Raw genomic sequence first — 12,261 nt, forward strand, 5'->3', positions numbered from 1 at the left:
TTCTGCTTTTGTGACCAGTGCAGACCAAAATCAGCGTACACGTCCAAGCTGGCTGATAATCGTCTGTACTGTTTGATATTCAGTCAGTAAAATTTCAGTGAACTGACCCTTTGAATGATAAATGGTACTGTCCAAATTGAATGATAGACCAGTCCATTTTAGAAATTTAGCAGGGTAAAGGTTTGATATAGGGCTTTTACATTTAAATATTTCATTCAGATTCAGTGGATGACTATTCGGTAAATAAATAAAAAATCTTTTTAAGAGATTTTTTTTTCTTTGGATATGCAGACACCGTAATGATTAACTGTTTGAGATATATGAAAAAAAGCAAGATTTTTCTTTGTATATTTAATGATATTTTGCATTGAGAAAAGTCAGATTTTTTTATGCCCCCACCACTTTGGGGGGGCATATAGATTTGCTCTTGTCCGTCCATCCGTCCTTCCGAAAATGTTGTGTCGCGCGTAGCTCTGAAAGTATTTGACGTAGAGTCACAAAACTTTACAGGAATGTTGGTCAGCATGTGTAGTTGTGCACCTGGGGTTTCACGTCCGGATTCATTCAGTCTTGTAGAAGTTATGGCCCCTTACTTTGTAAAAATTGGTCATTTTAATGTTGTGTCGTGCCTAGCTCCAAAAGTATATGACCTAGAGTCACAAAACTTTACAGGCATGTTGGTCAGCATGTGTAGTTGTGCACCTGGCCCCGATTTCACGAAAAAACTTAAGTAATTACTTAGTTAAGTCTGTTATTTCAAAATTATGCTATTGCTTAATTTATTGTTATTTCATGTTGATTTTTTCTATAACAATTTATTTGTAGCTAAATCATACTATGGTTAGTAGTTTTTGTCTGCAATACTTATTTTAGTCAAGCAAATATCACATTTCTACTTAAGCACGATATAACGAACTTAAGTATTTTCTTAAGTATATTTTTTATTTTTATACTCCATTTTCTTTAGAATTCAGAATTGTTGTCTTTTAATTAATGAAATAGTCATATACGGTTCTGTTATAGCTGAAAAAGTTAACATTAAAGACACATAAAGAGCAAATACAGGCATTTGAAATAACAGGATTAGCTAAGTAATTACTTAAGTTTTTTCGTGAAATTGGGGCCTGGTGTTTCGCGTCTGGATTCATCCAGTCATGTAGGAGTTATGGCCCCTGACTTAGTAAAAAATTGGTCATTTTAATGTTGTGTCGCGCATAGCTCCAAAAGTATTTGACCTAGAGTCACCAAAGTTTACAGGAATGTTGGTCAGCATGTGCAGTTGTGCACCTGGGGTTTCATGTCTGGATTCATCCAGACATGTAGGAGTTATGGCCCCTGACTTAGTAAAAAATTGGTCATTTTAATGTTGTGTCGCGCATAGCTCCAAAAGTATTTGACCTAGAATCACCAAAGTTTACAGGAATGTTGGTCAGCATATGCAGTTGTGCACCTGGGGTTTCGCGTCTGGATTCATTCAGTCTTGTAGGAGTTATAGTCACTGACTAAAAATGGGTCATTTTAATGTTGTGTTGTGCGTAGCTCCAAAAGTATTTGACCTAGAGTCACCAAAGTTTACAGGAATGTTGGTCAGCATGTGCAGTTGTGTACCTGGGGTTTCGCATCCGGATTCATTCAGTATTGTAGGAGTTCTGGCCCCTGATATGGGAAAAAATTGTCATTTTTGGCCCCTGACCTAGGAAAAAATTGTCATTTTAATGTCATGTAGTGGGGGCATCTGTGTCCCATGGACACATTTCTAGTTTGTTTTTGTTCATTAGTTATCAGATCACCAGTGAAATGGAAAACTATACTTTGTTCAAGAAGATTTTTAAATATTTAGTACTCTTTAAGAGTCACTGCAAATTCATTGAAAAATAATCCTGAATTTAAAGGATCCCCCATTGGTAGAATCTGACATTCTATAGATGCCAACTGATAGTTATGCTTTAAGTGATGCACAAAAGCTGTTAGTTTTCTGTTGCAAAGCCTGTGATAATTAACATATTTTTCGAAAAAGTTATCGTTTACTGATCGAAGTAAAAAATAACTGTTCTTGTTGTTACTGAAAAAGTCTTTTGGAGGACAGTGAACAAAATACTGTAGTTTGTTAGTACTAGAAGAATAAGAAGCAAACAGTTTTTGTGCTTGATAATATGAGCCGCGCCATGAGAAAACCAACATAGTGCATTTGCGACCAGCATGGATCCAGACCAGTCTGCGCATCCACACAGTCTGGTCAGGATCCATGCTGTTCGCTTTCAAAGCCTATTGCAGTTAGAGAAACCGTTAGCGAACAGCATGGGTTGCAAACACACTGTTGGTTTTCTCATGGCGAGGCTCATATAATATAATTATACACTAGTTGAACACAGTATTGCATGGAACTGCATATAAATTGTACTCCCTATTCTAGCATGGCTACTGAACAGATAATCTCTTTCTTTTTTTTCTCTCTTTTTTTCACCTTTACTACCTCAGCGAAATTCCATCTTGTCTCTGATATACCTTGTATCAAGAAGCAGGGGGCATAATTTTACAGATACAAAATGTATTTGAATAGCCTGAGATGTCATTTCCAGTGATACAGACTAGTCATGTATTTAGTCTGAATATAGACAGATATAATCAAGATTCCTACAGTTATAAGGACCTTACCAAGGAACTTACTAATCTATACTACATAGACCTTGGAGTATCCATCCTAATGCCTATGGTATATAGTAACATCAACTTCTGAAATTTGATTGTAGAGGTAAAAAAAATATCCAAATCTTTTGCCCAATGCTTTTGTTATCCAATATGTATGGTTCCAATATCATCCTATGAATAATATATGTCAGCCATTTGTTAGTGTTTCTACCTCATTCTGCTTGAAATTAGGTCAGAGGTCACTACTAACATTCATGACAGTTCCTAATTGCCAAATGTAGGCCTACTTATATGCACAAACTTGGGAATGATTTGGACCAGAAGCAGTCTTATTGTATAATGTGATTTACATTGAAGTCATTTTGCTGGCAGATGCTGGTAATATTGCCATACATAATTATGTCCCTTATTTCAGAGTGAAAAAAAAATTGTACAGGCAGGCTTAGCTCAGTGTTCCTGTACTGGGTCTTCAGCTAATGAAAGAAGATTTTTTTATTAAGGAAAAATAAACCTATTTAGTATTTAAGACTATTACAGTGGCATCGGATACATATACACACAATGTTGTGACAGTAGTTATTGTTGTATATACGGTAACCTAGATTTAGTGCTCACATCTCTCTATATCTGCCTGTTGTAGAAAGCTATGATGATATTCCAAGATACACACCTCGGTCATACATTAGAGAGGTAATTCTGCATGCATTTTTTCTTCACCTGTCTTCAAATTTATTTTGTTCCTTTAGTTTCTTTTGAAGAGTTTTTTATGAAGAAATTGGAGTCAATAATAACTGATTATTAATATTTGAAGAAATAGGGTGTTTATTACCTTAAAATTATATACTGAAGCTTATTGAAAAAAAAATGCTGAAATGCAAGATATTCATATTCTTATAAAAAGAAGTTGTTAAAAAAATTTAAAAAGTAGAAGTTTATAATATTGTATTGTAAATTGTTTCTTTTTTGTTTGTTTTTCGTCATATTTCTCAAAATTCTGAGAGAAAAAAATTGTTTCAAAACTTATTATATGTTCATATGGTGCTAAACCATTTAGAAAAGTAAATGTCAGTAAACATTCCTTAAAAAAATGTTATGTATTAATTGATATTTTTGTTGTTTCATAAGATAGATACAATTAATTGTTTATCTCTTGTATATGACAGGCGATGAGAGATGTTGGTGTGTACTCTGACGATGAAGGTAGGTTATCTTACACTGTACCTTTTAGATTACTGAGACCAGTCTGTTTGCTCACAATTGCTCAGATATTACTGGTCATTAAAAACATCTAATTAGTCTTAAGCAGGAATTGTAGTAGTCAGTTCATTAACCCATATCTTGCTGGTCTGCCTTTGCGACCAGTATAGATCATGATCAGCCTGCACATCTGTGCAGTCTGATCAAAATCTTGACTGTTCTATTCATTCAGTCAGTATCTTCTAAATTGAAAGATGGACAAGTTCAGTATAGAAATTTAGCAGGACAAGGGTTAGTTACTGCCAAAACGTAAGCAGATGATCAATTGCATATTAGTACTGCTGTTTTGCTATCATATGCATGATGATTTAAAAGAATTAAATGCAGCCTTGGTTACAGTAAACTGTGCAAATAAACTGAATGTGCTTTATACAGTAGTCGTGTATATTTGTGCTCAGATTTCAGGCATTCCATTTCATTTTACATTTTAGAAAAAACACAGTGTTAGAGGGTTGTTATCAGTCAAAGTAAAGACTTGTACAAGTTAGGGTATAATTTATGACTAATTAGCTTGATTGAAGGAAAGACATGTATATTATTGAAAGTTGGTGACTATCATTGTAGGGATAACACATGTTTTTTCGTGTTATAACGTCTGCAGAATCCCGAGGGATTCTGCAGATGTTATAACACGAAATGAACATGCGCTAACACTATTCTAGCATAAAACGCGGAAAAAATACTAATAAATGAACACATCCTACCCCAACGTCATTAAATTTCCATGAAATGCGCGGGAATGTCTGAGTTGTTTTTTACGTTGACGTCATTTTGTTTTGAATTATCCGTTTTGGGGCCGAATGACGTTTACGCTTTGCCACGGAACTCGCATATATAAAAAGGTGTTATAACAGCACATGAGCGCGAGAATCTCTGTTAACACACGTTTTCTCTCCTGTTAAAACACTCCCGAAATGTGACAATAACAGCAGTTTTATGCTAGAATTATTACTGATAAGCCTGTTTGACTTTTAGATGCTGAAGTGGCTGAACTGACCTCAAAACCAGGCTACATTATGCCACCACGTCCCCGCTCAGCAAGCCCGTATCTCTACCGACCTAGTTACAGCACCAGGTTTAGTCGGCCATTGTCACCGGTACTGTCGGCAGCTGACAGACTAGAGATAGAACTGGCAGTGGAACGTGCAAGAGCCAGGGCCAGGGCTCGTGCCTTAGTGCTAACCAGAAGCAGGAGCCCCTCACCAATTAGATCATATACTCCAGTGAGTACTGTCTCTTAGACTTTTCATACAGGTGATAGTGAATGGTTATTGTAGAATATCTTTACAATACTGTATGAATTTCTGTCAGAGGAAACAGTTTGTATAGGTATGTAAATTAGATAAAAATTTATATGGTAGCTATGTTGATAAAAAAAGTTTGTTTCCATCTTAAATATTTTTCTAAAAATTTCAACCATGCTGTGCTTATATTCTGTGTGATAATTTTACCAGATACATGTCATCTGCAGTAAGCTATAACACTAGTATGTCACATAATATATATGTATTAGTGAGAGTCAAAAAGTTTAATGTTCCATTCTTTAATGAGGCTTAACGTGGCTCGCTACTTTCCTCACAAATTTTGGCACCATCTCAGATTGTGGTGATTTTCGGCATAATTGAACGATAATGCATCCACTTTCAAATGGTGCATTTTTAAAATAAATGTCTGATATAGTTTTGACGTCGAAGTGCCCCCTAGCGGCAACAGTAAATTTGCTCATAAAAACGCTCATGATTTTGATAATTTTTATCTTATTTGAAAAATAGATACAGTGATAAAATAGAATATCTGTAGAGTGAAATGAACGTTTTTCCAGCGAAATCGGATAAAAATTGTCAAAATCATGAGCGTTCAACGCTAAAAAGACGCAAATTTACTGTTGCCTCAAGGAAGCGCTTCGACGTCAAAACTATATCATACATTTATTTAAAAAATGCACCATTTGAAAGGGTATGCATTATCGTTCAATTATGCCGAAAATCATCACAATCTGAGACGGTGCCAAAAGTCGTGAGGAAAGTAGCGAGCCACGTTCAGACAGATGACTTACCACTGAATTGCCAGTAAATGTGGGCAGTATAGGTAAATATTTAACACTGATTCGAGATTCTAAACAAATCGACTTAAATTACAGTTGTCACGGTCACATTCACTGAGTAGCTCACTGGATGATCTTGAGATAGACACATTGATTGCAAAGCGGCGACAAGTTTATCCCTCCCTCAGTATGGATTGAAATTCCAGAAGTACTATATAGGTTGGAAATTGTTCAACTGTTGACCCATATATGGTGTCCTTGCCTCTTATATCCAAGAAGTATTCTCCCTTTGTGTATTACTCTTCAGGTGTTACATAATGAAATCTATCAATGTAATAAAAGTAATCATGACACCCTAATATTTAGTTATAGAGGATTCAGCCAGGCCCACAACTATACTAAAACTAGTGCAGGGACTTGTCTCACAATTTTTGAGTTAGAGCTAAAATTGCATGTTACATTGAAACATAAAAACTTTCCATACATTTTTTTTCAAAGGCGAATGCTGCCTTTAAATATTCACTCCAATTATTTCAAGTTTATTTTTGCATTACAGCATATGTATCTAAAGATGGTTACATGAGAAGCCCTTTTTATCCAAATTTTTGGCAATAGTTTGGTAGGAAAATGTTTTAACAGTATTACAAAAACTGCAGGACAAGCAGGTAAAACACCTGAAGGGTATATATACCTTGCATGACAACGTGCTTTAGACGTTCCAACTGTCCTTTATTTACTCTTGTCTGTCTCTAACATTCTTTTTTATATATTTGTTGTTTATTTTTGGTGTTTATATAGATTCTCCGTGGTTCTATAGAGGATTTAGCCCTAGACACAAGTATTGCGAAGAATAGGAGGTACTATCCAAGATATTTATAATACAAGGTTCATACAAGTTTTTCCTTTGTATTTATCTGAAGCCTGCATGCTGAAGGCTTAAACTGTAAATGTGGGTATTTCCAATGTGCAAAATTCAAGTATTTCATTGTAAAAAAAAAACAATGGGATTTTCATATTACATAATTTGGCTCAAAAGTATCCAATATAAACTGGAACTGTATGTACACATTTACAGTTAAAAGTGTAAATGCTGAAGTTAAAATGGAAAGAGAGACAAAATTTAAAAATTAGCATGACATGTTTGGTTAATCAATGAAAATCATTTCTTCAAACCAGTTGTACAGGATTGTAATTCTCTTACCTGAAAACCTCAGATTTGGTATTGTCCTTTATGCTACTGTTTTGTTGCTTTAAGTGAGAAATTTTTCGCATCCAGGAGAGAAATCTATGTAGTCATCTCTGTCTAAACTTGTACTCAGTTTATCAGAATACGATCAGAAGATAGCTCTCTTTTCAGCAGTTGCACTTGCATTGCAGCAAGAAATTTTGGAGTGAACAAACTTACCAGTTTTTCTTGCAGCATTTCAATAAACACTATTTTAATCCTGGATTTTTTATTAATTATTAACCTTGCTGACGTGGAGTGTTTGTAAAGAAATGTTTGTGAGTTAGTTAATGTTATGTTTGTATCTGCTTTGCCTGTTGTTTATACATTTATATTTGGATTGTTCAATAGTTATGAAGGGATGAAGTCTCTGTTAGTGCATGCAGTTAGATTGACTCAGGTGTTGGATAAAAATTTAGCTTTTGCCACCTTTAAATGTAGGGTTATTAGAAATCATCTTCAATGGTTTTATGAATTTATGAAATATTTTAATATTTTTCCTTTCAAAAAATCTAATGAATTATAGGACTACACAGTTTAATACTCGAAAGATGATTTGGTATCTTTTAAATACAAACAGAGAGTTTAAATCTGATTATATTTAATTATGATGGATCATTCAGTTAATGTATTGATCAGCTTTTGGTAATGGCAAAGTTTATCAACCTCTGTAAGAAATGTGCTTATAGATTTGCATTAAACAGGTTTTTAAACCACAATTAGACACAGACCAGTGAATGTTAAATTTCTCTTTAATGTAAGCATTTATTGATTGATTGGTTATTCAAAAGGAAAGACTTTACATACCTGGCAAATAACTTTTTAAACATTTTAATTATCTGATATTGATTTAAGATAATTATGTAGAAATCAACATAAATTGTCACTGTTCTAATTATGTCTCCCACCACACAGTGGTGTGGGAGACATATTGATTTACTCCAGTCTGTGTGTCTGTCTGTCACAAAGCTTGTCCGCACTCTAAGTCGAACATTTCTCATCCGATCTTCACCAAACTTCAACAAAATGTGTCTGCCAATAAGTGCTAGGCCAAGTTCTATAACTAGCCAAATCGGCCTAGGCACTTCGGAATTATGGCCCTTGAATTACCAAAACCACTCAGATTTCTTGCGTAGTTTTACCTCTAAACTGACCCCTATACTACTAGTAGTATAGGGGTCCTTTTGGTGTCAAGAAAGCGCATGCACATGTGGATTCAGTAAACAGTATATAAAGACTGACTTATTATTTAGATGATTAGGCAGTTGTGGGAGACATGCGCTTTTCTCAAAAGCATCTCTAGTTTTAGCTTACCCTTGGTGGGGCTGGGGTTTAAGATACCAGTAAATACAGTAGTAGCAATAGAACATAGGTTAAGTTTATCATGCCTTTGTTTGAAATAAGCTCCTTTAATTATTTCATTCCAAAACAGTATTGTGCAAAATTGATATATTTTCAAATGTGTTAATTGCAATAATTATGATACTTTGATATTGTTTCTCTGGCCTTAATTGTGAAATTTATTTTTCTTTTTCAGCTGGGTACATTTAGACGCGGGCCAGTATTGGACTCAAAGAGCAGCAGAATTAACTGGAACCTCTCATAAACAAGTTTTTAAAGATAATATGAATAAAATGTATAATGGACTTTTGAGAAATGCTGTTAATCATCAAAGAAAATTAAATAAAATATGATTTTTTTTTTTTGTAAAAAAAAATTAGTAATAAATTATGTAAATTGTTAGAGAAATTTGACTTGTATTTAGTGTTGAAGAGATATGTACTGTATTCCACAGTTTGCTAGAGATGGTATTTATATTGTATGTTCTATTTAGAGAAGTCTTGTTAGTGATAGATATTCTATTTTTAAAATGGTTTTTAATCTTCATTTTTCTGTTGAAAACTCCTCGGTTTACAACTACTGCATGGAGAACTTTTTACTTACCTAATCATGGTATTCTTGTTTTTTCTCCAAGGACACAAAACATTTAGATAATATTTTATTTTTTATAAATTTTGGCATATACATTAATACATAAAATATTTACTACATCTTTCAGTCTGTAAAACAGCAGCAGCAGCATCTTGTATTTTTAGCATATACATGTTTATCTGGGCCATAAATGTCAGAACATTATCTAATTTTACTGATTAGTATTTGTATACAAGAGAGATTTATTTGTACCATAAAACATGAGATTGCAGCCTCCTAAGTACTAGTAGGGCTTTTGACAGGTGTTGGGGTGAGACAGGGAATTCCAAAAAAGATTCTCTGGTCAGGCAAATTTACTTTGGTTGGGCAAGTTTGACATTTCATGTATACTGGTATTAAAAGTCAGAATGCTTTGTAACATCTCTTAAATTACAATGACATAGTCAGTTTCAGTGGATGTCTTGTATATGACATTCATACTAATAATGTTAATTGTCTGTGATATTTTACATATATAATTCTGTTACATTCCTACAGTTATATGTGTAAACAAATTCTGAATGATAATTTTGTTCCTTACAGCTGATACAAATTTTTTTATTTGTTTCTCTTGATTTTATTATTGTATTTATTTTTATTCTATTATGAAATATGCACTATATATAGATATTTTATATGGTAGATTTATAGGTTGTTTACAGCACTTTATTTTTCCCAAAAATTCTGATGGTTACTACAATTTCAAACAATGGGATGGAATTACTGGTACTGGAAAAAGTGATTTTCTTTTTTTCTCAACTCCCTGACAAAGTATATTTCTTTACATATATTTTGCATAAGTTTGCAGTGGTAAAACTATATATACAAAAGTGTGAACAGTTTGCCAGCTATTTGTTTTTGGGTGTTGCAGCTGGTCCTGAAGTAAAATGTTTGATAAATGAGGGCTGTCACTGCTTGAGATCTGATTCAGGATTTCAGGGTTGTAAATGTTTGGGTATTCTAAGGTGTTGCAGCAGTGCAACTTTACAGCATTTATGTCTGTATCAATAGTTTTTATTTATTTAGTATAGTGAATTCAGTGATGGTTTCCATTTAAACTTTACTCTTTAAGGGCTAGCTTTCTTGCTTTGTTACATTTGAAGAAATTCATTGTTTGCACATTCCTTTGACATATCTGTTACTGTGAATTGTGGACTTTCATGTGTTGTATTTTGTCCAAATAACTGAATTAATGACCTGACAAAAAATGTAGCAGTTTAATAATGTTGAAAATCATTTTATATCAGCTTTGTACTGTGTATTAAGGAAACAGATAAGTTCAAAATATTTGAAAGGGTATAATGTATTAAATTTTGTGTAACTGGAACCGGCATTAATACAACTTTTCACAGTAACAGAAATGTTATGAATTGAATGAGGGATTTTTTGTTATTGTTTACTTGTTACACCAGTTCCTGTATATATCAGTTATGTGTGTTTTCAGGGAAGAAAATGGTAGCAAAACATTAGGAAAATGCACATGATTTCAGGTTATCTTGCACACAGTCTCTTGTTGTATTTTCAGACTACATATTTTTAAGTTCTTGTATAAAAAGAAATACATGGTTGTTCAGGTTTAACATAAAAAACATTCCTGCAATCACTTCACTCCAAATTCCTATTTATTTCATTCCTATTCTTTTACAAACATTTTAGACAGTTTTATTTTACATGTTTTGCCAATGTAGTTGTTGATAAAGTTAAATGCATATGTATACGCCAATAAAACTATATACCTTAATTTTTTGTTCTGTTCTCTATGTTTTACTCATACTACAGGGAGTTGATTTTAGCTCACCTGAGCACATAGTGCTCAGGGGGAGTTATTGAGATTGCTCACCATCTGGTGTCTGTTCACACTTTCCTTTAAACAATATCTCCCCTTTGAACACCTGGCCAATTTTGATGGAACTTCACAGGGATATTCCTTTGATGGTCTTCCTAAAAAAATGTTCAAAGATTTGAACTACATACAGAAGGAAAATCTTTAAAAATTTCTTTTCCAAAAGCACAGGTCCTAGGGCTTTAATATTTGGTATGTAGCGTCATCTAGTAGTCATCTACCAATATTGTTCAAATTATCCCCCTAAGGTCAAATATGGCCCAGGCTGGGGGTAACGTGGTTTACATAGACTCGTATAGGGAAAACTTTGAAAATCTTCTTGTCCAAAACCACAAGGCCTAGGGCATTGATATCTAGTATGTGGCATCATCTAGTGTTACTCTACCAAGACTGTTCAAATGATCTCCCTAGGGTCAAATATGGCCCTGTTTCAGGGGTCACATGGTTTATATAGATTTATATAGGGAAAAACATCAAAAATCTCCAAACCCAAAGGACTCGGGTCTTTGATATTTGGAATGTAGCAACATCTATAGGTCCTCTACCAAGAATGTTCAAAGTATCCCCCTGGGTCAAATATGGCCCCGCCCTGGGGGTCACATGATTCATAAAAACTAATATTTTGAAAATCTTGTCAAAAACCACTAGTGGTCCCCTACTAAGACTGTTCAAATTACACCCCCTAGGGTCAAACATGGCCCAGCCCTGGTGGTCACATGGTTTATATAGGGAAAATAATTGCCAGTCAATATCTTGAAAACCCCTAGACTCAGAATGTTGAAAGTTCATAGGATGATTGTACACGCAGAGTAGATGACCCCTATTGATTTTGGGGTCACTCCATCAAAGGTCAAGGTTACAGGGACTAGAAGTAGAACACGGAAATCCATTTCTAATCAATAACTCGAGAACCATTTGACCTAGAACCTTCAAACTTCATAGGGTGATAGAACTTACAAAATAGATGATGACCCGTATTGTTTTTGTCACTTCCCAAAGGGCAAGGTCACAGGGGCCATCTGTCGGTCACACTTCAATTTCGATCAATATCTGGAGAACCATTTGACCTAGAACCTTCAAACTTTACAGAGTCACGGGTATGAAACGTTGCCTGCGGCACAAAATGTGCCGCACTGAAATGAAGGCATTGCGCTTCCGACAGCGCAGGCATTGCGCAGGATATTTACAACAAGAAATATCTTTAAAAATGATGGTCGGCGAATTGTAATAAGGAAAGAAGTTTATGAATTTTTCATCTAACATTCATCTTTC

General features: G+C 34.3%; 1 protein-coding gene across 14 annotated transcripts in view; it reads left to right on the plus strand.

Moving 5' to 3' along the window:
• The window catches only part of LOC123523844 (spermatogenesis-associated protein 6-like), a 30,878-nt gene extending 19,991 nt beyond the window's left edge, over window positions 1-10,887 (plus strand). For 10 of the 14 annotated variants that reach the window (XM_045301566.2, XM_045301572.2, XM_045301565.2 and 7 more), the window contains 5 exons: window positions 3,290-3,339; window positions 3,813-3,849; window positions 4,882-5,129; window positions 6,749-6,807; window positions 8,713-10,887. In XM_045301566.2, the coding sequence (XP_045157501.2) occupies window positions 3,290-3,339; window positions 3,813-3,849; window positions 4,882-5,129; window positions 6,749-6,807; window positions 8,713-8,869 (551 nt within the window). In that variant the 3' untranslated portion in view covers window positions 8,870-10,887. Of the gene's footprint in view, window positions 1-219; window positions 240-3,289; window positions 3,340-3,812; window positions 3,850-4,881; window positions 5,130-6,046; window positions 6,170-6,748; window positions 6,836-8,712 lie in introns of all 14 variants that reach the window. The other 4 variants (XM_045301567.2, XM_045301573.2, XM_045301577.2 and 1 more) reach the window with 3 other exon arrangements.
• The last annotated feature ends 1,374 nt before the right edge of the window (window positions 10,888-12,261 follow it).

The sequence above is a fragment of the Mercenaria mercenaria genome, chromosome 3 (assembly GCF_021730395.1).
Source record: "Mercenaria mercenaria strain notata chromosome 3, MADL_Memer_1, whole genome shotgun sequence".
In the NCBI taxonomy this organism is placed as follows: Eukaryota; Metazoa; Mollusca; class Bivalvia; order Venerida; family Veneridae; genus Mercenaria; species Mercenaria mercenaria.